The sequence below is a fragment of the Sceloporus occidentalis genome, unplaced genomic scaffold (genome assembly GCF_023333645.1).
Source record: "Sceloporus occidentalis isolate IW3139 unplaced genomic scaffold, rSceOcc1.0.p SCAF_67, whole genome shotgun sequence".
NCBI lineage: Eukaryota > Metazoa > Chordata > Lepidosauria > Squamata > Phrynosomatidae > Sceloporus > Sceloporus occidentalis.
The window spans coordinates 2305652-2333597 of NW_028317047.1; the positions used below are offsets into that span (position 1 = coordinate 2305652).

At 37.9% G+C, this 27946-nt stretch overlaps 1 protein-coding gene across 1 annotated transcript in view; it reads right to left on the minus strand.

Annotated features, from left to right (window-relative positions):
* LOC149286621 (inactive serine/threonine-protein kinase ULK4-like) overlaps nt 1–27946 on the minus strand; it is a 274564-nt gene that overhangs the window by 112172 nt on the left and 134446 nt on the right. The window contains exon 30 of the mRNA XM_089493843.1: nt 27448–27496. Coding sequence (XP_089349969.1) covers nt 27448–27496 — 49 coding nt within the window. The remainder of the gene's footprint in view (nt 1–27447; nt 27497–27946) is intronic.

Here is a 27946-nt window from a genome sequence, read left to right on the forward strand (position 1 = left end):
AGAATGTGTGTATGTGGGTAAGTAACTGGCTCAGTGATAGGAAACAGAGGGTGGTTATTAATGGTACATACTCTGAGTGGGTTACTGTTGCTAGTGGGGTACCACAGGGGTCAGTTTTGGGTCCTATTCTTTTTAATATATTTATTAATGACCTTGTAGAGGGATTGTATAGTAAAGTATCAATCTTTGCAGACGATACTAAGCTCTGTAACGTGGTTAACACAATAGAGGACAGTGCACGATTACAAATGGATCTGCATAGGTTGGAGGCTTGGGCTGGGATGTGGCAGATGAGGTTCAACACAGATAAATGTAAGGTTATGCACATGGGGAAGAAAAATCCAGGCTGGGAATATGTATTAAATGGGAAAACACTGGGGACGACTGACATGGAAAAGGACTTAGGAGTTTTAGTTAACAGTAAATTTACCTGTAGCGACCAGTGTCAGGCAGCTGCTGCTAAGGCAAATAAAATCATGGGGTGCATCAAAAGGGGCATAGATGCCCACGACAAGGAAATAATTCTACCACTGTACAAGTCACTAGTCAGACCACACATGGAATACTGTGTACAGTACTGGGCACCAGTGTACAAGAAAGATATAGTGGAGCTGGAGAGGGTTCAAAGACGGGCAACCAGAGTAATAAGGGGAATGGGAGGACTACAGTACCCAGAAAGATTATCAGAATTAGGGTTATTTAGTTTGGAAAAAAGACGGCTTAGGGGGGATTTAATAACTATGTATAAATATATAAGGGGACAGTACAGAGATCACTCCCAGGACCTATTTATACCCAGGACTGTATCTATAACAAGGGGACATCCTCTACGGTTGGAGGAAAGAAGGTTTCTACACCAGCACAGACGGGGGTTCTTTACAGTAAGAGCGGTGAGATTATGGAACTCTCTGCCAGAGGAAGTGGTTATGGTAAACTCAATAAAAGAGTTCAAAAGGAGCCTGGACGTGTTTCTTGAAAGCAATAATATTACAAGTTATGGATATTAGATTAATAGGGACAGAACGTTGATCCAGGGATTTATTCTGATTGCCATATTTGGAGTCGGGAAGGAATTTTCCCCCTGGTATGGGGCAATTGGCATCTGCTTCATAAGGGTTTTTTGCCTTCCTCTGGATCAACACAGTAGGGACACAATATGTATATAGGTTGAACTTGATGGACGTTGGTCTTTTTTCAACCTTATGAACTATGTTACTATGTTACTATGTTATATAGTCACGTAACTGAAGCAAGACTCCATTCCCAATGAAAATCAAAAAGGAATATAAAGAGGAACCAAGAGTCTGAAATGTTGATGTTTATCTGGTGGTCAATAAAATATAATTTCAGTCTTCAAAGCCATTTTCTGACCTTTCAACAGAAGTTTTGCCATTTAAATAATCAGCTGTTGTGTCTGGTGGTTAATTTTGTTTAGCTAATGCTTAAAAATTCAACTTGTAAGAAAGCAATGATTGGTGGGAAAAAAAGAGGAAAGAGGGGCAGTGGGATTTGGGTCCAGGAGAGGGAATTTGCAGGTATGGTTAAGAGATTAAGATTTTTTATTATTATTATAAAAATATGTAATTCTAGTAGGGACATCAATGTGACAGGGCAGATATGAATCTACGAAATTTACATCAAGCAGACGTACGCAAAAGTTGCTTATTGAAAATAAAAAATAAATTGCATTGAAGCAAGAATCATATCAGTCAACAGGATAGAGAAAGTATACAAGCAAAGTTAACCCTGTAAGTGCCTAGAATAACCATGATTAAATTACTATATATAACACTGAATAAACGTGTAGCACCAGTTATAGTTCATTTACAGTAAGTATTCCAGCTACAGATAAAAGGCAACAAATAAAGCATTGATGCTAGACTTAACTAGAGGGCTTATCACGTTTAATATCGAACAATTGTGCAAAGCACAAGTTCAGCAATTATGGAGTATCCACTCAAGTTGTGTCCTAACAGACTTCAATAAGAATTTAGCACAATAGTTAATCTTAGGAGAAATCAAGTATTCACTTGAGCTAATCAAAAGAAGTTATATGATCGGGCTTAGCAGGGTCTGCGATGCCAAAGGAGAATTACATTTTTTTAAATTATGATGGACCATTCAATTTAACCCACCTTAATTTAAAGCTAATAATAAACTCCAGGGCTTATTCTACTAATTTAAAAAAGTTGTGTGATGTATAGTTAGGTTCTCCTTAAAAGTAAATTCAGTCCAGACCTCAGTGATTACAATGCATGGAGGGATATCAGCCATAGTTTACGGATTAGACCATGAAGGCTGAAATGCTCTTTGAGGGTTGGTTCCCTCATGTGGAGGAATTTTTTTCCCATTTTGGTTCTTTACTGTCCTTGTGGGTGGAATGAGTCTGATGTGCCATAACAGAGTTAAAATCTCCATAAGCATAAGTGAGCTAAAATAGGAGACTCTTCCAAGCACTAGGACAATCAATATAAGAATTGTTCTTTTCTTGATTGAGCTCGCCCCACCTTTTTTGTTTGGACACATTTAGTTAGGGTTTTCAGTAAATTTGGTTTATTCGCTTAATGACATAAACCATACATAATTCACTAAATTTGGTCTATTTGTTTAATGACATAAAATCATACACAATTTATTAAATATTCACAGATGTGAGCAGTGATTTCTTCTTTTGTGGTCTACTTGCATATAATAGAGAAGTGGCAATCTCAGATAATAGTCTAAATTGATCTCCACAAGACATTCTGTTCTGTTGTGAAGATGCATTCACGTGTTATTAGAACTTTATACCAATTATATATATGAGTGTTTCTAAGCAGATCCAAATTTTCTTTCATGTAAGATATCTGGCTATTTAAAACATCTGGCAGTGATCATCATCAAAGTCTGTGTACAGAAACATGCTACAAACAATACTTTACATGGTTATATTATAATTTATGCTTGAATTCATGCAATCAATATATACGATGGGGTAGTTACTGCTACCCTTTCTTCCTGTCTCCTCGTACCGGTTCATAATCGTTTACAAAAGAGCCCTTCCGACTTTGACCACACCGATCCAGGTCGGAAGGGCCCTTTCTAAGCGATTTTGAACCGGCACGGAGAGACAGGAGCATATCGGGGGGGGGGGTTAGTGTTACCCACAGTGCAGGAAGAGCCAATCTGTTTTGGACTGCTTTTTTTCCAGTACCGCTTACCCAGAAATGACAAGGATGATTAAGTCAAAGACTTTGTCATGGGAACCTTAAGAGAACAAAACACTATCTAAAGGGAACAAATTGTAAAATGAAAGTTGAAAGAGACACTCTCTCTTTGCAGATGCATCTACAGATCAGCATATAAAAAAGACCACATTAAACATACATAATAGTCTACTGGTATGTTTTAAACAGTAAAAATGGAAACATAGAAAGTAGCTACTGAAACCTGAGAGAGGGATAATGACATTGAAAACGAAAATCATATGCCCCTAAATCGAAAATCCTCATCTAGACTAGCAATAGGGAGATAATGACCTAAATCATTATACCTTACAACATATACAGTTTGTGGATATACAGATATAGCGAGACATAACTGTCTAATTTACTGAAACTTTCTACAACAGTGGGGTTTCCTGTTGATACTGTAATGCAGGATGTGGAGTGGAAATGTTTGGCAACATGTGTAAAATTTAAAGAGATAAGCGTAATGTGGAATAACAGGGTGGAGAGCTTCCTCTATAACAGGGTTAAATAAACTGGATGGCATCATGGTCATACCTAGGAACTCTCTGGCTTTGACCAGTGATGAAAAGTGCTAAATCATTTGGCAATTTTTGGGGAAGAAACTTGTTGAGGTATCCTACACCTTCATTTATTTTTTTTTTCCACCTAGGCACAGCACCGAGCTTGGTAATGTCAACCCATATAGCCACAATGTACTCCTGAGAATGCAAATGCACTTTTATGGTTTCTCCATTGTGTTTTCTGATAGCTATTAGCTGCAAGAACCCCCACATTCTTAAAGAAGTAGAAGTGCACAAAATGTTTTAGCAACAAGAATTATTTGGTAAGCATGAACAAAATTCCCAAGCACTTCCTTCAACTTGAAGGAAAAAAATATACATTATTCCATTTTTTTTTTTAAAAACAACAACAACCTTAAAAGGTAAAAAAAACTACATCGGGCAGTAGGGATCATGGGCCGGTTGGGGAGATCCTCAGCTTGCAGCACATACTTCCTTGCAGCTGCCAAGAGATGCTCTGCAGCTGAGGACCACAAGGTGGCTCTTTAGGTAAGGTGGGTGTGTCACTAATAACACACCCACTTCTGTCGTTTGCCAAATCCACTACATAAGTGCCCCAATTTGGACACATGAAATGCTGGGGTATAATTCAGCCTTTTTATTCAGTTTAATAGTTAAACCTGGTATTTTCATGCACGTTTGGTTCTCTCCCTAATTTCAATAGCAACATTTCCTTGCCCAGTGATTGGTTGGTTTGGGCAGTGGCAAGAAATGTGGAGCGTAAAGGGGGTGTTATGCTGCAGTTGTGCAGCTACAATGTTGGAAGTTCATTATTTTGTCCCCACAAAGCAATGAATGCGTATTAAAATGCTAAGTACTTAAATGTGCATTTATATTTGCTAAGGCTATTTGGGGCCTGTAGACTGTCCCTTTAACGTTGCATTCAAGCTTAACACAGTTGTGCGAACTTTACAAAGTTCAATATTCTCTTTGTGGTAAGCAATCAAGAACAGAATGCAGTCTTAACATGATGCACATTCAGAATTCATAACGAAGAGAACTTGCAAACAAATTGCTGAGCAAGGACTTGGAAGTCATGAAAAGTGATGATTCACTATTATGTTTTTGAGGTAGGCATCAATGCTAAATCATTTGAATTTGAAGTCAATGGTCCATACACAATGAAGGAGCTAAAGAACTAGTGATTTATAAGTCTTCGCTAAAGCATCTACTGTTTAGCCAGCAATGAGAAAAAAAAAAACATATTGACAAGCTTGGGAAAAAGAAATTACCTCTTTTAAAGCTCTTTGGAAGAATAGAGCTTTTTATTATTTAATAATAAAAGAAAAAGATCCTGTGAATATTCACAGAGCCCATTCTGAAGAGAGGGACAAAAAAATTAAGACAATGGCAACCACCAGGTGCACTGGACATCATACAATATTTCTGCATCTTCATTTTAACCCCTTCGTGACAAAGGCCGATTTTACTTTTTGTACCCTTCGTGACAATGGCCGTTTTAACATTTCTGCGCTGCTCGTGTTTGCTGTAATTTTCTTCTTTCCCATTTACTGAACCCACACACATTAGATATTGTTGTTTTTTTCAGGACAAGAAGGGCTTTCTTTATATGACATTGTTTTGATTGTATCATATTATTTACTATTAAAAAAAGTATAAAATATGGTGAAAAATTTAGAAAAAAATTACTGTTTCTAACTTTTAGTTGAAAAATCTTTTACTTATCTATAAAAGGTAATGAAAAAAACTGCTAAATAGATTCTACTATTTGTCCTGAGTTTAAAAATACCCAATGTTTTTATGTTTTTTTGCTTTTTTCTACACATTATGGGGCAATAAGTACAGGTAGCGTTTTGCTATTTCAAAGCCATTTTTTCCAAATCTGGTAATTCTTCCCCCCATGTGCCATTTCGGGTATCTTTGAAGCCGGCCAATGCAATTTACCCCATCAAGTCATATATTTTTGAAAACTAGACAGCCCAGGGTATTCCAAATGCTAGTATTTTAACCCTTTCCAAGCACTAATTCTACCATCAGCCTTTGTCAAACTTTATGGTAGCAATTTTTTTTGCATTTGTTTTTTCACACACATTTTACTTCAGGTATGAATAAACAGGTTCTGGTATATGTCACTATCTTAAAAACAATATGTGTTCAGCAACATCTCCTGAGTACAGCGATACCTCACATGAATGATTTTGCCTGGCTGTTTGGGGGCAAAAGGGCCACATTTGGGGCATGCGCATTTTCATTGTTGAACTTTGGCGTTTGGCGATCAACTGCCCATGCCCTATTTGGTACATCTTTGAGCCGGGCCATTTCAGTATGCCCAATAAAGCCATATATTTTTGAAAACTAGACACCCCAGGGTATTTCAAATGCTAGTATTTTAACTCTTTCCATGCACCATATCTACCACCAGTCTTTGTCAAACTTTGTGGTAGTCATTTTTTGCATTTGTTTTGTCACACACATTTTACTTCAGGTATGAATTAAAAGCTTCTCGTATATGTCACTATCACAAAACACCCCAATATGTGTTCGGCAACATCTCCCGAGTACAGCGATACCTCACATGAATGATTTTGCCTGGCTGTTTGGGGGCAATAGGGCCACATTTGGGGCATGCACATTTTTCAATGTTGAACTTTGGCATTTGGGGGTCCACTGCCAATGCCCTATTTGGTACATCTTTGAGCCGGGCCATTTCAGGGTGCCCAACAAAACCATATATTTTTGAAAACTAGACACCCCAGGGTATTTTAAATGCTGGTATTTTAACTCTTTGCATGCACACATTTTACCACCAGAATTTTTTCAAAGTTTGCAGTAGTATTCTTTTGTGTGTATTTTTCCCCCACACACCTATGTTATGTATGAATTTACAGCTCCTGGTATATGCCGCTGTCACACGACACCCCAATATGTGTTCAGCAACATCTCCCGAGTACAGTGATATCCCACATACATAATAATATGTAAAAATAATTTCCCACTGATGTCACTATCAGGGGAACCTTCAAGTTGAAAAAAAAATGTAAAAAAAAATGTAAAAAAGGCAAAAAATAAATATATATATATAAAAAATATATTTTTGTGAACAAGTCCTAAAATTAGCACATTAGCTTAAAACAATGCTCGCATTGGAAAGAGTTAAAATACTGGCATATTAAATGCCCATGGGGCAGTCCTGGCCACGTCCCGCAAAGGAAGGCTCCGGGTAACCAGAGTGAAGAAGTTCCAAAGTATGTACTAGGAACTCCCCAGGTAAGTTTCTCCATTTGTAAGGAAAGGGATCTCACATGGCCACATCTACACCCTTGCCCACATTCTGCTTGCTCTCCATTCTACTTTTACCCACTTCGCTCCCACTAAAGGCTCTTTAGAGCTATCCCTGACTCCTCACAAAGAGAAACAGCTCCCTTTGCAGAATCCTCAAAATACCTGTGTCCTTTTCCTCAACATTCAGCTAAATGCCCTGCAAAAGATGCTGTGGAGCTCAGTATGCTTATGTATACTGAGTACTCATTGATTTCAGTGGTCACTTAAGTGGTCAATCAGTAACAGCAAAATGCTCCCACTAATATCAATGGAACTACCATTCCTGCAACAGATTAACAGCTTCAAGCAGCCACTCAGTGCCAAGAAATGTCAGATCATGGAGGAAGAAGGAAGATGGCTGAAGATTATGCGTCAGGTGTTTTATTTATTTTTTTAGATTTAGAAGAATGCATATTAACATATTCAGAGTACTTTACTGTGATGATTTTGTATAGCAGGGAGATTAGAATTTCCTTTTAACATGATATATCCCTGAGATGGACTAGAAGGCCACTTTTGCTTACAGTATAGATATTCTGCACATTCACATTCTAAAGACAACATTCTTCACATTAGCCAATTCCCAACACATTTTAACTGCCTTTTCTAACCTTGTATCCATTATAATGGCACTTTTTCTCAATAATCAGCTTTACTTGCAATGCTTTCAAACACCAAATGCAAATAGGATGGGCAGACTGATGATTTTTATTCTAGTTGCAATTCAGGGACGGATTCATTCTGGAGGACTGAGGCCAGAACTGATAGATATCTAGCTAGCTATCAGTAGTCAGTATCTAGTCAGTAGAGTAAACACCATTCCATTTGGCCACCTTGTCTACAAAAACCCAACGTTGATAAATTCAAAAATGCTGTTTTGAAAACTTCAGTTTCAGGAAAACCTAAAAACAACCTGGCCTAATTGTCAGGAGAATTATGGTTTTAACTCTACCAATTGACATGCATTATGAAGGGCCAACGCTAACAAATGAGCTGGCCAAGAATGGGGCAAGTATTACAATAAAAATGATGCAATAAATGTGATGTTACTGCAACCCCCTATGAGGCAAACTCAACTTATTGAAAGGGATGATAAGGGTCAAAGGTTTGAAGATCTGGGTAAACAAAGGTACCTGCTTTGGGCCAACTCCACCCTAATATTTGTCATGAAACTGAAGTTATCAGCACACAAGGTCCTAAAGCTATGCCATATTCAAACTTTTTACAATGCCATGTTCAAAAAAACATAATCAGTCTGATAAGAGCCATTTCTAAAGACTCTAAGGCTCTACCAAGCCACTCGGAGCCACACTGATCAAATGGAGAAACTTTGGTATAGTAATTCATCTTTTTACAGAACTGTTCCTTATAAATAACACTCATATTTTTTTAACAACTACTCAACCTTTCTCAGAGCCACTAAACTCTATAGTTTGTGACAGTCTGTACAATCATAACTAAGCCCATGGATGGACTACTCGAGAAGTTGATATCTGATCTGGGGATGAATAAAAACTTCTTTCATGTCAAGTGCTGAAGTAATAGTCTGTAATTTTCACTAGGCCTGAATAAGCTTCATTTCATAGGAGACAAAATTCTACATGATGCTGTAAAAGGAGAAAATATATTAAAGCTTTTATGCAGAATTAAAAATACTTGTCTTTTAAATGGCAACAGAGAAAGTAGTTTGGATAGTTGTGTGCACGCATTAATAGCAATGACTAATGCGGTTTGAATACACTTGCAAATGTAGTTTTAAAACATCTATGTCATATTACATAACATTTGTCTATAGAGCTTAGTGAAAACGGCATGAAGATATTGGAATAAGAGGTAATAAGCATCACCAGTAATTCAGAACTGTAATGATAGACAATTAATGTCTCAATGCATCTTCCAGAGAAGTGAGCTTACAAAACCCATTGGCAGCAAGCTTAAATTAGATATCAGTGAAGATAATGCACCTATAATGACCAAAATAGTAGGAAAATTAAGTATAATCATGTGCCATTAAGTATACTCTGGCTCAATTTTTACTGCATTATTTCCTATGATTTGCCTTCTGTCTATTGAAACAACCGACCACAGTAATTTGAGTGGCTATAGTAAGCAATCCTCGTTTTTCCACAATTAAGTCCCACGAGACGAATGGAGAGTCATTTGCATAGGACTAGTCCCGCGGTGGCTTGAGTCACTGCTTAAAAATGCTGGAAATTCAGTTTGTCACCCAAGATCTTTAAGATGTAATTAGAATTTCACTCACTAGCGACGCAGTGTCTGATATGGAGATGCCGTTCAGCCAGTAAGCATCCTGTGCACTATGGTCTTAATAGGAAGGGCAGCAGGCATAATCTCCAATCCATTCTCCAGAGGCTTGCATTAAATGGACTGCATTAGGGCTTCCATTCTCTGCATCATATTATTTGGCCTGTTGAAAGAAAGGATTTCTTATTCAAGCCTCCAGTGTTTTTCCAGGCTCTGTTTTTATTGATCAAAACTGTAAGCCTTTTTTTTTTTTTGCTTTTAGCAATATGCTGCTGCTCTGCCATCCAGATGCAAGCAGCGAGACAACGTGCCCTGAATTTAAAAGTCTATCTTCGAATTTAGAAAATCAGAACAGTTCAGGAGAAACAGGGGGGACTTCAGCTACTACAAACAGACAACTTTATCTCTCATTTGGAATGAAAGCAGTTTGCCTCCATACTAGTGACATATTTTACAAGACATACTGCTGTTTTTTTTTCTCTACATTTCAACAAAGAAAAAAAAAACTAGAATACACAATTAAAATGAAAAACATTTTTACGAGCCGTTTTGTGATTTGACTAAAGGATACATGTTCAAAGTGCCCTAGTTACTACCCTATGTTACTTTATATGTATTTGTCTCAGGGGAACGCAAGGATTTTTTGGCATTTCATTTTTAGTGGTGTTTAGGATTCGTGATTAACTGTAAGTGATGTATTGTCTGTGATGATGCATTTATCAGCTTCAGTTCAGATTGTAAGGATTAGACTGACCCTGGTTACAGAGAATACACCACTTGGGACAAATTCCTGCATGAAGTTGTAATCAAAGAAAAAAATATTTGTTCTATGCTCTTTAGTATTGCAACATACTGTTTGCACCACAGGATACCGTGCTCAGGACCAACTAATCTGGACCGTATTTACAAGTCATCAATTTTAGATCCATGTAACTAGCCAATGTTTCCTATGGAGGTCTGTCCACGTAGGTGGAGGAGCAGGCATTGGGCAGCAATCCCTGTAAATATACCACAGCAGCTCCCTTGGTGTTTATAGCTGGGGTTGCCACCTTTTCAGGGGACAAATCCATGGGGCTATTACGGGATCTAAATTACCGTTTTACAGTACATGGGTATGTGACAGCCCTGCTCAAAGCATGTATGCACTTTATTTGTGAAATATATATCTTATTCATAAATAGGTTAAACTATTCATCTCCAAAAGAATTACATCATTTAAACAAAAACACATTGTGACATCACATGATACAGTGGCAACAAGTCTGAATTTTTTTTTTATTCTCCTTGATTTACATTTACGCACTTTACTTTCCTTAATTACAAACTTGAAGAAATAACTAAAAACCTATATTAAAGAAATACATTGATTTTCCACATTTAATTTACAATTTTCGTATCAATCATTGGCGCGGCCCTGATTGTGTGGACGAGTCACACTTCATTTTGATGACCAATGTACTTTGCTGTAGCAAAAGAAAACTAATCCTCAAAGCTTTTTAATGTTTTTTTTTAAATCAAAATTTGATTTGAAAAAATTACCAAGCACAGAATAATGAAATCATACAAACTATCTGAACCAAAATCCAATCAAAGAAGAAAAGTTGCGATTCTGGTGCAACATGTGGTGAAAAGTGGTCTCATCACCATAGCAACAAATGGAATTCTCCAGTTAGCAGACTTTTCAAATTTTGCACATGCATTTTCTTTGCAAAGTGACCTTTGAAACCGATCCTTCGGTTTGCCTAAAGTTAAGATATATCAGTTGGTCATTTAAATGTAATTGTTTAGCCATCTTTGCAATGTATTTTGAATAAAACAAGTCTGCACAACGTTGGACCTCATAGAAACCCACAAGTTAGCAGAACCTGGTACAGCTTTCAGGTAAAATCATACCCATGTGCTAAAAATGGAAAGCTTACTTAACTGTGTACTATTTCTTTCAGTTTAAAAATAGAAAATATAGAAGAATAGCCTAAACCAAAACCTTCACAATAATTGTGTCTTTATTGTTTTATAGTAGACATGTGCAAATGGGCCAAAACCAATTCAGATGAATTTGTCAGGCCCATTCGTTTTCAGGCAACATATTTCGTTCCCTGCTCATTCAGTTAGGCCAAAAAATTTGGGAGGCAATTTTTAATTCGGAATGAAATTTTTTGCAGTGCCCACTCCCTCATACACTCTCACTCTCTTATGCTCTCATTCTCGTTTACTCTCTGTCTCACACTCTCTAAATGTTTCACTACGTTCTGTCTTCTTCCTTCCCTTCTCCCTTCTTAAATCCCTAACCTGGTATCTTCTTTCTTCATCTCCGCGAGCATAACCCGACAACTTCCGCTAAAATGGCAGTGATGCAGTGACATCCTCCCCGATCCTCCAACCGGTGAAGAAGACATCATCGAAAGCGCCAACTGGGGGCAATATGGCGGCACTTGCGGTGGCATAATCTTCCCAATTCTCCAATCAGAGGAGGGGATGTCTCTGCAAGCATAACTATATTGCACGTGACAGCAACTGCACATTACTGCAAGTGCTGCCATAAAGCTCTCAGTTAAGGCAGGGAAACATTCTGAAAGCATGAGAGTGAGTGAGAATGTAAGTGTGAGAGAGTATGAGTGAAGGTCAACCCACACACGTCCAATTTGGGGCTTTGTACAAATCAACAAATATACCAAAATTCGGTAAATTTGCAATTTGTACAAATCCAAACGCACAATTCTATTTTATAGTTCTTGGGTAAGGAGGCAGTTTGGTGAATCTAAAGTGAATTAATCACTGGAGAAATATGTCCTGTTGTACACATGGAACTTTTAGCTGATTGCTTTAAGATTGACCACTTCAGAGGGCATTGAATTGGTCTGAAGTGTATTTGAATACTGAGCAACAGCTGGTTAAACAAAAGGAAATGTAATCTCAGACAGAGAATTGAGTTTGCATAAAACCTGGTGGAGATTTTAAACCAGGGAGGGAGAAAGACCATAAAGAATTAATAAACAGCACAGGAGCTGACAAATACATTATTGGGTTCTGTTCCAAATGTATGTTTTTTCATCTGCTTTCACAGTAGAGTGATGTTTCAACTAAAAACAAGACTGAAGTTAGCGTGTTTATACACACATATATATATATATATATATATATATATATATATATATATATATATATATATATATACTGATATATATATATACTGATCCAAGGAGGCATTCTAATACAAAGCAAGATAATAAACCACTTCAGAACCAGGGTTTTCTCATACCCTAAGAACCAGAGGTTCCTTTTGTCATTTTTGACATTGTTAAACCATGGTTCCCTTTTCCACACTTGATGAACCCGATTATATTATACATTATTTTGTAGAGCATTCTTTTAAAATCATAAAAATAAGTAAAACACAATTAGTGACAACAGGCAAAAACCCCCACTATACTATACATTTCTATACCGTAAGGGCCACACCTGAAAAATAACAATTTATGTTCAGCAAAATCCTGTCATAATACACATACATTTTTTTTATATGTTCAAGAGAGTGGTGCCACATCCATTCTTTACATATATGACTCTATATTATATATTTATTTATTTTTTTTACTTATGGCCTAAGGTTTCAAGGTAGCCTTTTTTTAAAAGTAGGGTTAAGGGACACCTAAAAAAAAAATAATGTTTTATTATTTTCCTTTGTTGTTTGCACTGTCCCTAAGGCAGTATGGCTCGAGATCCCTTTGTAGACCTCTCATACAATTTTAAGCCCTTAATGACAAGACTGTTTCTTACTTTGTGGGACAATGGCTCTTTTAATGTTTTTCAGTGTTGCTGTTTAGCTGTGATTTTCTTCTTTCTCATTTCGTGGTCCCACACATTTTATATATTGTTTTTTTTCAGGACAAACAGGGCTTTCTTTAGATACCATTATTTTTATCATATCATGTAATTTACTATAAAAAATGATAAAATATGGTGATTTTTTTGTTAAAAATGACCTTTTCTTACTTTTTTTTATAACAAAAAAACCTTTACTCATCTGCAAAAACTTAAATGTGTGACCTTTCCTTGTAGAACTGTGTACCAGCACCGTTAAACGTGATCGGTTGTTAAGTTAACGATGCTGGCTTCTGCCAAAACGGTAGAGCCCAGGTTGTCTACAGACAGTCTGATCTTCTGTGTAGCAGCAGGGAGATGTTTCTGCTACTACAATAAAGTTAGGACATGCCAGTATACCCAGCACAGCTTTCAGAGACTGGTATGTCCTAAGGGGTATGAACAGGTTAAAATAGAGCAGCAACATTTTAAACAGAGCCTGATCACCCTATGTCCAATTTCACTATGCTTTCACAATCAGTCCTAGACTGGCCATCCGGCTGATTCTCAGCGGTGCCTTTCAGATATGTTTACTGCGACGTATGTGACAGATCGTGTCCTTTTGTAATGCTGGATATACGTGAGAGCTTACTGCAAAATTGTTTGGCCCTGGGGATCCCTAACATGGTCACATATGTCCTTTTATCACCTGTTGGCTGAAAAGTAGTCTTAAAGTGCCAGGGCCAATTTTAATCCCCAATCCAACTCTGTTCACAATTATTACAATAAGTCAGAACCAAATCCTCCATATACATATCACATACAAGTGTCATTGTTACAAACCTTTAGCACAAGTTTATTATTTTATTAAAATGATCTAGAACATATGTTTCTTTTTTGTTTACCACGTCCTGAAATTATCTGCCCCCCCTCCCACTCAACAAAAGGGGAGGAATACCATAATATCGGGAAAAATAATCACGCAAATCCAATGAACAAGAAGTTAAGTTGGCTGCACCCAGCAGCGTACATATTATTTTAATTATTAGACTTATTTTGCTTACTAAAATGCAAGCATTTTAGAATTCCAGAAAGTAACAACTAAAACGATATTGAGTAAGTAGAGGTGAACTTTTAATATATTCTCACAGCACGCATTTAGTGCAACAGCAAATAGCTTCCAGCAAAAGAGGCTATAGTATAAGTGTATCACGTCGTCTCTGGCTGGCCCTTGCATTAAAGTCTGGATTGCAGCCTTCCTTCTATCTTACACTTTATGTAACCAAGTCCTCTTACATGCCAGCTCGTCACAGGATTAAATAATTCAGGCCCACTTAGTTTGTCGGTGTTTCAGCAACAGTTCAGTTCAACAAATGCCAAAGGACTACTCAAGCATGTTAGCACTCTGAAGAAATATGCCTTCAATATCCCAGTACAATTTTCACTTAGCAGTTCAGGACTTGAAGCTAGATAAATCTCGTATCCAATGCAAACCCACAAAATACCACAAACACAATACAGATTTCTCTTGATACAGAACTTTTCAGCCAACAGAGACCTATCCTTCCTAAGGATATATAAAGGAAATTGATATTTATAAGATATTTCGCTTAGAAAAAGGATGGATATTTTTGCAGCACATGCAATTAAAATACGAAATTCACTTTTAAAATAAGTTGTGCTGGATTTAGTCACTACCTTTGAAAAATCGTTGGTTACATCTCTAGCTAAAGCAGGCATTCAGGGTAATAATAATTACTTTTAACACAGTAAAATGTGGTTCCTGGGAAAAATCTGATTATTTTTTTAGGATCATATTTAACTCTTTGAAAACCGAAACTAATATCAATGAGATTGATGGACTTGAATGTCCATTTTAAACTTGATTGATTACTCAAATGTCAGAGTAGATTGTAGCTTAGATTTGGAAAGTCACTTCATATTACCTACATTTTAAGCCCTTAATGACAAAGCCCGTACATGTACGGGCTCAAAATGCATTGTTCTCAATGGGTTTAGGGACCGCCCATTGTCCTTAAGGGGTTAATATTACCCTCAACTTAGAACTTTCCAACTCCATACATTTCCAGGTACATTTCCATTGGAGTTTAAATACTGAGAGTACCTAAACAGTACCTAAAAACCTAATGAATCCATTAGTTAAATGGATGGTCAACTAAATCTACCAATGGATAACTCACATTGACTATGTGATGGGTTCAATGTAGGACAAGCCTGAACCAATAACCACCTATAGCCTTCCTGAGGCCAAATAGTAAGATCAAATTGTAGGCTGGCCTGGGGAACAGGAGATCTATTACCCCACGAGCAGGACTGATTTGAAAATTGAACATTTGGCATCAGTATTCCATATTAACTCATCGGGTGTATCAGTTAGATAGAGACAAACCTTTCTGTACAGTCTGTGACTTGCACAGCTACAGGCTAAATATGTTAGGATAGACCAGCGTCCTTATGCCGCTTCTGTATATCTGGCCATTACACTGAAATTACCCTCCTTGATTTAAACTGTATTATTTTCCAAAGCTCATTATAATTTTATTATATTACTTATTTTTCTTGAGATTTCTAACCTTCCACAGCGGAGGAGTATTTTCCTTTCAGGCTTAATTGCATAAAACAAAAATCTGGAAAATAGAAGCTCATGACAGGAAAAACATAATTTTAATACTAATCTATTAACTAGCCGTGGAGAAACAGAGATTAAATCAGCAATTGTTCTGTTCTATGATGCACAGAAACCCTATCAACATGAAAACAATAGAATAATAATCTTGCATTACCTAGTTTTAATGAAGAGCAGGAACATGAATTTTAATCTAATGGAACATCAAAGCCAAATGGGTATTTTTAGACACACTGAAATTAAATTGAAGGAAACCAACCAGATTATAACAATTAGCTCATCACCAATGATGCAATAGTTAATGTTACCACATAAAATGCACACGCTAAATGTGTTTTCATTGAACGATGCAAAAATACTTTGAGTCAATGGGTGTTATTCTATAGAAAAGAACAAACGGAGAGAAATGTATTCTATTACATGCAAGGTAGTTTAAGAGGAGAAAATGTACAGCTGGTCATGCTTTGACATTTTTATGTCAGATTGCTGATACTACATATTTATATTTTGATATAGCAAATTTACAAAATAACCAGTGACAATCATTACCATTTATTGATGTATACAGCACGATCATATTGCGCAGAGAGGACAATGGGTAAACAAGACGTCACAAGTAGTGTATAACATAACAGTTTGAATTTACAGAAATCGAGTGAGGGCTTTACTCAAACCAGAATCCCACCTGACACCTGCGTTTCTGCACCTCTCTTTCTCTGTGAATCAGTCTGCAAACTTCTGCACTCTGGGAGTACTTCCACAAAGGGGCGGAGCCACTGTGCTCACGAGAGGGACAGCTTCTCCCTAGTTCCTCCAATCGGGGGAGAGGGTGTGTGCAGAGGCTCCGCCTTTATGTGGAGGTACCTGTATAACAGAGCTGATACCGGGGAGAAGCAGACATAAAAATAAGACAGAAGAACAGGAAGATGCAAGTGAAAAAAGTGGAGGTGCGGAAAAGGAGACAAAAATAATCGAGCACATATCCTTAAAACAAAGACTTAAATGTTATGGTAATTCTTGTAATTGAGTTTGTTTGATATTTAAAGTCAAATGTATAATTTAGTTTTGAAATTAGACACAAAACGTGGCTGAAGGTAGTTCTAAAATGACAGATTTTGTCCATTTTTTGATAATTGATTATATATAAAATGAAATTGAGCTTTTCATATATTCTGTCAAAATATGGCTCAAATAAAAGGATAAATAGTGTGTTTTTGTTTCGTACAATACTCTTTGTGGACATCATTAAATCTAGAGACACCACAGTATCTTGGCTCTAGAAACAGAATTTCACATCAGATAAGAACAATCATCAGTCATTGGCTTCATCTTAGATTCAGGATACCTAGGATATAGGTGTATTAGCCTCCATTCTGCCGGGAAGGATTCCACTTATTTACCACCCACTCAGTGTAAAACTCCTACGTTCAATTTTTCCCCTGAAGTCAGCAAACTATATTCCCAATGAAGTTCTTCGTACAAATGGATTCAGTTAAAACATGTTTCCTCGTGAGCACTGAATTACTGCTTGTAACTGCGTGTGCACTAGGACTTGGTCAAACACTTACAATTTATACTATATACGATATGGAAAGATAAATATGCTATGTTGTGTTCTAAATTGGAACCACGGCATGCACCTATATTTGATAATACCTGTTATTCATCCTACTCGTGACCTGAATAGATCAAGTTTTGTTTATCAAATGGACAAAGCTTTTTGTATATCCTCCAGAGCAAGGCAACAAAAAACATTGTTCCAGGTGATAACAACAATGAAAACTAATTATATTTTACAAACTATATATTTATGACAGTATGCTATTTTTTATTTCTCAAAAGATTCCAGTCTTTAAAGCTATTAGTGGTACGGCAGTGTTGATTATGCAACCCCAGCTTTGTAACGCAGACTATCTTATAAGCCATTTGGATATTTATAACATCATTTGTGGGCCATACAAAATTATCAACTTAAACATTTGCACCACATTGTATATTTACCCCATAGACAGTCCTCCCTTTAGTAATGATTTATGTGATGCCCCCAGCTAGCACCTCCTTGTGAATTAATGCCCCCACACCCTTGCATATTGCCACCCAGCAAGCCCCCCTTAGTATTATGTCAGCCTTGGCACCCAGAGTACATCCACAGGACCTGCCTCCCTGTGTCATCCCTGCCTCAACCAGCCTCCCTGTGCCATGCTTCCTCCCTGCTTACACACCCATGCTATCTTACAGATATTCATCCATTCACAATTCATTCACATATACGCATTCACAAATATTCCCTCATTCAGATACTCATGCATTCACTCAATTTAATATGTATTAAAAAACAAACAAACAGAAAACAACACAAAACAAAAAATAAATTACTTACTTGATGTAGTAGCTGTAGCCCTGCAGAATGCCACATCCTCCACGGTTCGACAACTCCCCCCTTTTAAAGGGACCATGCATTTATAATATGCATTAACATGCATATAATGGCTGGAGTGTCCCTTTAATGTATTATATATCCCTTTAATGTATTATATATAACAAAACCATATATTATTATTAAAGTCATAGTCAGTTAAAATAGTTACCAAATGTATAAGTTATAAGGAATAATAAAACCGTGTTTGCATTTAATACATTGTGCATGATAACCCACAATGTTGATGTCATGACATTTACACAGCAAACCTAAAAACTATGATAAGGCTAAAAGGGATGGTCTGAGTCTACTGTATATCTAATCTATTATACAACACACCCATTAAAAGTTACTTAGAAAGTGTGTTCAAATATGAGCCGCCATCCTTTGAACTCTGACATTGTAATTAATATTTTATAAACTAGCTTTTGAGAAACACGGCCAAATTAAATGGGGACTGAAAGAATATTTGATGAAATATCCGTGATCTTTTCCAAAATCACAAGTAGTAAGTTAAGTGTTTTAGAAACATCAAAACATAAGAATAAAATAATTTCTGAAAGATACCTTTATAGACTCTTTATCAAAGCTAGAAGCAGATATTGCACGAGCTTTGAAGTATCAAGTTTCATATACACTTAATGATAAATCTGATTTGGAGGTGTTAAACCACAATACTCTATTTGCCAGAATATGGCTACATCTATATTCAAACATTTTTACAAATTAAAAAATATATACCGTATTTGCTTGATTATAAGACGAGGTTTTTTTCAGAGCAAATGCTCTTATAATCGAGGTCGTCTTCTAATCAGACCTCGATTAGGTTGCCGGTGTGCTTTGGTCGCGAGCAGCGTCTCTTCTTCTAGCAGCAGGAGAACAGGAAGCTAGAAGAGTGTCACATAACTCTGCCTCCCCCCCTCCTTCCTCTGGGGGCGGGGCCAGAGAAGTTGCTCGCACAGCCGAGCCCCTGCAGAAGTCTTCGAGCGAGAGATCTGCAGTTCAGGTAAGGGGGTGGGGGAGGGTTTTTGTGATTAATGTGTTAAGTATGTGTGATTAATGGAATGAATGAGTATTTAAATGTTTGTGAATGAGTGTGTGTATGATAGCATGGATGTGTAAGGTGGGTGGTGGTGGTAGCATGGCATAGGGAGGCTGTACTCACACTCCTATCATCCCCAGGTTCCAGCATGTACTGGCTGCCTTGGCTTGATAGAAGTGTGATTGCTGTTAGCAGTTTTTATATATATATATATATATATATATATATATATATATATATATATATATCCAGAAATGCCTTTTAACACCCTATATGCCACTCTGCCCCATGATATGCCTTTTAACCCCCTATATGCCACTCTGGCATATAGAGGGTTAAAAGGCACATCATGGGCAGAGTGGCAAATAGGGGGTATAAGGCATTTCTGGGGGCAGAGTGGCAACCCTCTTATATATGCAGATTTGATATTCAACGGTACTGTGTTTTGTATGCTTGAAAGAAAAAAAACACAAATCGCAAATTTAAAAAAAATACACTCATGCCAAAAAATCCACCACAAATAAATGATTTCTATGTAAACCAATTACATTTAATCAGTCCTTGGTCTCTATGCCATGTAGGTTTAAGTTCTCTCACTATTTCAGCTTTTGCTGGGAGGCTGTTCCATTTATGTGTTAAAATGCTTTCTATAGTCTGGCTCAATCTATAATTCTTAAAACAGATTGAACTATACATATAGAATGATATACAAGCAAACAAAAAAAACACAAAACGATTGTGCTAGAGCAACAAAAAAATGCATCTTAGTTTTCTGCCCAAGGAAGCCATACTTAGCATAGACTATAATCTCTTTTGAATGATACAGATACTCATGGTTTGTATATAACCGGCACTCAAAGGCTATGCCGGATACTATTTATGCTCAACCCGCTTGGTTTTGATTATTGGCAGACAGCCAACAAGAGAACATTATATTGGGCCACACACAGCTGCCCACATAATGAAATGCCTTCTGGCTAGAGTAGCAAGAAAACACACACATAAAACCTATATTGTAATGAGTAGAAAACAAATATTAAATGAATACAGTATACAAACATTACTGATATACAGCACAACTAAAAAAGTTACAAGATCACTTATTTGTCACATTTCAGTACCATTCAAACTTACAGAGCTGTCATAAACTGCACTTGTTTCTGTATGTCCCATTATCAGCTTGGAATGAAAGCTCTATAGGGACCACCTATTACCTACCTTACCTCCATACAAGGACAGTTTAATGCCACAGGCAGCCTCACCAAAGAAGAATGCATAGTACTTTATAATGCATTCTTTAAAAAATGTTAATTGCAGCTCTAGAAGTGTAGCTCCTAGTGTAGTGATCTTATTTAACAGGGTGTTAATGCCATTTATAATTCAGTATTCACCCTAAGATTTCATATATTGCATGTTCTCTCTTCAAACACCACCTTAAAAACCAATACAGGCAAAATGATACTTCATGAACCAATTAGACCACGCACACAATATAGGGCAGATTAAGGACCCTGTAACTTGTCCAATTTTAGGTCCCTCCCAATCCGAAATGGAAGATTCCACAGAAGGTTGTGGAGAATAGGAGGGCTAAGATCCTGTTGGACTTCCAGATCCAGACAGACAAGTAGGTCCTAACCAATCAACCCTACATCATGGTGCTAGACAAGGACCAGAGTTTGTGTGACTGAGATCTCCATCACTGGGGCCACTGGAGAGGCCTGACAACCAGCCTCCTCCCTGTTGACTATGGGCCCTGGGTTTGTAAAGATTTCTGTGGCTACCCCCAGCAGTATCATCTCATCACTGGCTGAAGGGATTATCTCCAGCAGACAGCCAGGATCTGCAACCAGGGAGTGACCACCATTCTTTCAGTTTAATGTGGTATTTGTTTTGGTTTTTCCCTACACCGAGTCTTGGCTAGTGAATGGGGAACCGGGGAAAGTGTGGTGTCCCAGGCTAAGGGAGCACAAAACAGCGGGGGTAGTCAGTCGGACTAGCCAGATCCGTGATAGTATGAGAAGCTGAATAAGTACCAGAGCCTGAGAGAAGAACTAGAGAAGATGTGGAGAGTAAAGGCGAAAGTGGTCCTAGTGGTCATAGGAGCACTTGGGGCTGTGATACCTAAGCTGGGAAAGTGGCTCCAACAGATTCCAGGAACAACATCAGAACACTTCCAGAAGAGTGCCGTGCTACGAACAGCTAAGGTACCGCGCAGAACCCTAAAACTCCCAGGCCTCTGGTAGACGACCCGAGGTTGAGGAAGACACATAGCACATGTATATCAAAGTACTTACAATACCACTTCTTTCTACTTCTCTGAAGCCTATGTATTTTAATAGTAACCTATTGTGTGGCACAGTGCCAAAAAGCCTGCCTTACCAAAATACAGGCAGATCACATCCCTGCCTTGGAATTCTCAGGGTATTGCTTCAATCTCAGGGACCCGACTCCTTCATATTCTACCAACCTATTGATACCTGAAACTCCCAATTAGTGCTTTTGCTACCTGTATATCATGGTTGATATCCCTGCTTGAGTGCAGGTGACTCAATTAAGTGCATCTTTAAGTTTCAGTGAGGACAAGTATTAGATCTATTTGGTTAGCACATGTGGCAAGTTGCTACACAAAATCCTCACTATGGTCTGATGATGGGTTAATATTTAAAGAGTTGCAGGGTTAAAGCATTTAGAATGTTCCCAGGTGTGGTCATGCCTATTCCAACTCCCTGGTTTACATAGTGATTTACAGTTTTAGAAAATGCTTTTGCCTGTTACCTATACAATCTTAGCCACATTTTGTTTTATCTACACTAAAAGACCAAACTATTTAAAAATGAAAATCTATAATATTCATATTATATTCATTTAAGTAATGCATGTTTTTTGTGGTTTTTTTTTTTGGTTTTTTTTTTAGATATTAGCTAAATATTAAAACCCCAAAGTGTGAGATTATCATTAAAAAAAGCCTTAAATTACCCCATCAATATGAAACAAAATATATAATCTCTCATAAATTAAATAAAATTCTCACTTTTTTACATAAACCACCATAACTTTTTTGCAGTAAAGTCTCTGCTATGTAATCATTTTCATCCATATCTGCAAAATAACCATTGCCATTTTGAAAACCTGGAATCTGAAAATGATATTCTTAGAATAAATGCCTTGAAGGTGCAATAAAAGATTGTACAAAACAGAATAAATCACATTTTCACATCTAAAAACACAAAAATTAATATATTATAGCATGCATTCCAATATCCGGTGTGCATTGCAATGAAATACAGCTTACAAATGAAGCTTTTAAGAGCAAGGCAAATCAGAGATACTAATCATTAACTTCAAAAATTTTAGTAGTAAAATCTATCATTTTTTATAGGATATTTTATGTGTAATAACCTGGATTCACCCACCTTGAAGGGCTTTCTTCTAAAAACAAATATTTTATGGCATATATAAATAGTATACTTTCATTTTTTTTCCTTCGAATTTTAGATGAGAGTCAGAAAACCAGGAAATACCTTTATAGTAAATAAAATTTTCTGCTTTGCGCAATTTGGACTAGGATATACATGAAAGTGTTAGTTTACATACAGTAAATGTGTATGTGTACGTAAATGTGTATAAAAATATACACTGATAACCTGTCAATGGCTTTCACTGGACTGCGTGGACTATATACTCGAAAAAGCATGAAGAACAGATCAATTTTATCCAACACCAGAACCAGAAATATTCCACAATTTAAGATTAATTAACTATTCTGAACAATAAACTATGCTAAATTATTGCTAATGTTTCACACAACACTTCTAGATGGTAAAGACTACACAACGTGTAGTCATAAATGGACAGTGTACCAGGAAGCTCTCTTAACAATGAATGTATACGAAAATACTCTGTAGCTTCTTACCCACTCTATGTCCTGACTTTTTTTACCACTGATTGGTTGCTTCAAACAGCCAATCAGTGGCAGGAAAGCACCCCACTGAAATCAAAGGGATTACTTTGTGCAAGCGCTGGAGCTGACTGTCTTACACATCTCCTGCACAGGAAAAGGCTGGGGGGATTAACAGGCTATTAAATTGTATATCATGGCTAGAATGTCCCTTTAAATAATTTTCCTGTCCCATGAATTACAAGATGTACATTAACTTTACAAGGGAAATATTATATTAGCTCCTTAAAGTTTACTTAAGGTTGCAGTGACCTCAGTAGCGTACCTAGTGGGGGGCAGGGGGGGGCGGTCCGCACCGGGTACCGCTCATCAGGGAGGTGCCAACTTGCCGGCACCCGGCACCCCTCCAGAGACGGACAGTAATGTCTGCCGCTGGAGGAGCAGGCTCGCAAGGGAGCGGTATCGGAGGTATTTAGCAACCTCCGGCTCCCTTGAGTGATTTTAAGACGGGTTCAACCCTTGAACCCGGCTTAAAACCACTCAAGGGAGCCGGAGGTCTGTTAAAGACCTCCGATATCGCTCCCTTGCGATCCGCGCGGCAACAGCTGCTGTGCGCCGGGATTTGTTGTCAGATCCCGGCGCACAACACTGAAGCCGCGCCCACTGCCGTCCGTGCTCTCTGACCCGGAAGAAGACAGAAGAACTGAAGAAGAGGAGCGAAGAGGAGGAAAAGAAGCTGTAAGGAGAAAAGAGGAAAGGTAGGAAAGCATTCAGTGAGTGAGAGTTGATTGGTATATGTGTGGATTGGTGTATGTGTGGATTGGTGTATGTGTGGATTGGTATATGTGTGGATTGGTATATGTGTGGATTGGTATATGTGTGGATTGGTATATGTGGATTAGTATATGTCTGGATTGGTGTATGTGTGTGGATTGGTATGTGTGTGGATTGGTATGTGTGTGGATTGGTATGTGTGTGGATTGGTATGTGTGTGGATTGGTATGTGTGTGGATTGGTATGTGTGTGGATTGGTGTGTGTGTGGATTGGTGTGTGTGTGGATTGGTGTGTGTGTGGATTGGTGTGTGTGTGGATTGGTGTGTGTGTGGATTGGTGTGTGTGTGTGGATTGGTGTGTGTGTGTGGATTGGTGTGTGTGTGTGTGGATTGGTGTGTGTGTGTGGATTGGTGTGTGTGTGTGGATTGGTGTGTGTGTGTGGATTGGTGTGTGTGTGGATTGGTATGTGTGTGGATTGGTATATGTGCGGATTGGTAAGTGTGTGAGAGTGATGGGTGTTATGCTGTACCATTTCCAATGTATTTTTCATGATCTAATTATGCTCTAGTACATCATAACTCCCATCACTCTATACTGTTCCATACAGTGGCAGAGCTGGGAGACAGAGGCCTTGCACCCCCACCGCAGGACTCCTGAAAGGTAAGTGAACTTCAAAGGGGGAGAGGGTAGATAGTTAGGAGGGGGTAGATAGGGAGAAGGGAGTGAGACGGGGGGATAGGGGGTAGATAGGGAGAAGGGAGTGAGAAGGGGTAGGTAGGACAAAAGGGAGTGAGATAGGGCAATCATACTCCTATCATGCCAAGTCTGCGAGTACATCCTGGAATTTGGGTATGCCTGGGCATGATAGAAATGTGATTGCTGTTAACAATCATATATATATATATTAATATTGTTATTTAACTGTTTTGTCCTATTTTGGTGTGTTACTTACTTGAAATAAAAGTGTTAGATTTTTTTTTATGGTGTGTGGGGGGGTCATATTCGGTTTCGGCCAGGTAAATGCTGCATTTTCGGTTTCAGTCCAGAATTCGTTTTGGTGCATCCCTACTACTAATGAAGTGGTAGGCCTACACCACATCAATGTTTGGCTTAGTATATAGTGATAGGAGTTATGCTGCACTATTGTCAATGTCTGGCTCAATGTATAGTGATAGGGATTACGCTGTACCACCGTCAATGTGTGCCTCAGTATATAGTGATAGGTGTTATGTTGTACCACCGTCATTGTCTGCCTCAGTATATAGTGGTAGGTGTTATGCTGTACAACCGTCAATGTCTGCCTCAGTATATAGTGATAGGTGTTATGCTGTACCACCGTCAATTTCTGCCTCAGTATATAATGATAACAGTAAGTGTTATGCTGTACCACCTTCAGTGTCTGCGCCGGTATATAACGGTAGAAGCTATGCAGTTTTAAAGTGTGTGTGTGTGTGGGTGCCACATACAGGATCCGCCCCAGGTGCCAAATACTCTAGGTACGCCCCTGAGTGACCTATAACTATAGCAATCAACAAGTATTATCCTGACAAAGGGAAAATGTCTCTTTTGGGTTAAAATGCAGAACAGCCCCACTGATTCAGTTCCTTTTTAATCAATATAGCCATGAAAAAATAGATAGGACTCACCAAACTTGGGGTACTTTGACATAGTGGCTGGCTAAGCAATATATGGCCATATAGTGTGACAGAATCCCCAATAGTTATGCTTTAGGTTTTTTGGTATTTGCTGAGTACACGCTGAATTCTTGCTTTGTTTTGTCAAAGGGGATTGTCAGTTCAGGTGTGAACATAGTTCACATGGTTAGAGACATGGTAAGAGCGATATAGGAACATCTAATAATTAAGGAAGCTAACACAAAGGTATAATCCTGGTTTAGGAATAACCATACATTGGAACTTCTTCGCTCCGGCTACCCAGGACCTTTCCTTGCGGGACGCGGCCAGGACTGCCCACTGACGTTGGGGGGGTTCCCGCTGATGTCAGTGGAAACTCCGCCCATTTAAAGGCAAAATGAGCAGGGAGCGGGGTGTGTCAAGACCCCACTCACCCGACCCGGAGGATTCGGGTCTTGAACCGGAGAGTTCCCAGGTATGGTAATAACACTTAAATAAAGCAATGTCTAAATCTCCAGTGTTACACCCTAAATGCTAAGAACACGCTGTGACATTTGATGATTTAAAACTTTAAATCAAAATTTAAGAGGGTCCATAAAATTATTTTACAGTTCCAATCTAAACTGGAAAACTACTAAAAAAATATTTAAAATATTACGACAATGTTAAATACAATGTCAAGACAATGAGACATAAATGACATAAAAAGTTTACAGCTGTTGTTGTGTGGAAAAAAAAAAAGATGCTGTATCTATAAAATTGAATTTGTTTGGTCTGTTATTAAGCACAATGTGGAACGAAGTCCCTGTATCGGCCACCATGGTCCAGCCAAAATAGAGAAATAAAGTTTTAGATTTAATGCACTGCTTGTGATCACCAGTTAGAAGGCTGAAGGACGAGGGCCACTCCTTTCTTTGTGAACTTTTATGGTAGATTTGGGAGCTTTGATGGATACTGAATGTTAAGCTTTATCATCTACTGTGTTTGTGATGATTTAATTAGTAGGTATGCCCATCTTGGCAGTAAGATAAAAGCCTCTTACTGAATCATGAGCATGAGTGGAAAAGGTTGGCTGGTGTGAGATGAGCAAATATGATCTCATGTAAAAAATGCGCTGTTCCAACTACTTTCTGAATTTAACAATTTTGTAACTAAGTGCAGGCATTATTTGTAGTACTGATGAATGTCCAAAGCCATCTCAAGAATAGACATTTGCTGGGAATTCTTAATTGTCATGTGATACACACGTAGGCACTCACAGGTTGCCGCCATAGAAAAAAGTGTTTTTTATGTGACTATGCCTTCTGAGAAAAGAATAAAGTGACAGAACTGTTGGATTGTATTTGCTTTTACGGTGTAATCTGGGAACGGCTAAACACCAGATCCAGTTCCAGGGGGTGAATGTTCTTTCTAGAAATATTTAACGACAAGCGGACACCTTATGATGCCAAATGTCCAGCACGGCCACTCATCTTAACAACCAATGCAACCATACAATTAATAGGCTGGAAGCCTGTATAATAGTTCATATGACCATACCCTCCTTGGACACCCTGGTTGCTTGTTTTCCCCTTATATACAGCATATACACTACTGTTCAAACGTTTGGAGTCACTTAGCTGTTTTCATGGAAAGCAAGGAAATTTCTAGCTGTGAAACAATTACAAAAATTGGGTTTTCAGAAGGTCAATTAGCTAAGACGACGTGCCATTGGGACACAAAAATTATGGGTGCTGAAAAAGGGCATCTTTTTTAATGTACTAAATTTGCTTTTCTTTAAAAACAAGGACATTTCGACGTGACCCCAAACTTTTGAATGACAGCGTACCTTGTTTCACCCCATGTTATTCTGCCTAACGTCTTCAGAAGATCAAAAATAAAAGTATGCCCTTACCAAAATCACTTGAAACAGCACTGGAACAAGCTTGTTTTCTTCAAGTACTCTGCAAGAAAGGAACAAAAAATGATTGACTTATTCTTTGAGCATGCAGCAATAATAATTGCTTCTGCCAGAATTAAGATTTAGCTTATTTCCTGAAGTGCATATATTTACGTAAACATTAATGTAATGCAGCATAGTTAAAATGTTTTATCTTAATTACCTAGCATGAAAGATTATGAAAAGATTGTTTTAGCCTCATAAACCAGCCCAAGGCAATATTTATTTAGTAATATCCAGGCCACTGTTTTGTGAAACGCCACGATAAGTGCTTGGTCTGACTTCAGATTCTAAAAAATATAGATTATGATGCGTAAAGACAAGAGTCTGGCACCTCTATCCATTTCATTTAATTGGGAGGCGCAGTAAAGTGGATATCTGTATATACTAATGCAAATGCATACATTTAGGCTACAAAAATAACTTATTACACTGCTGAAAGGATAGCAAATAA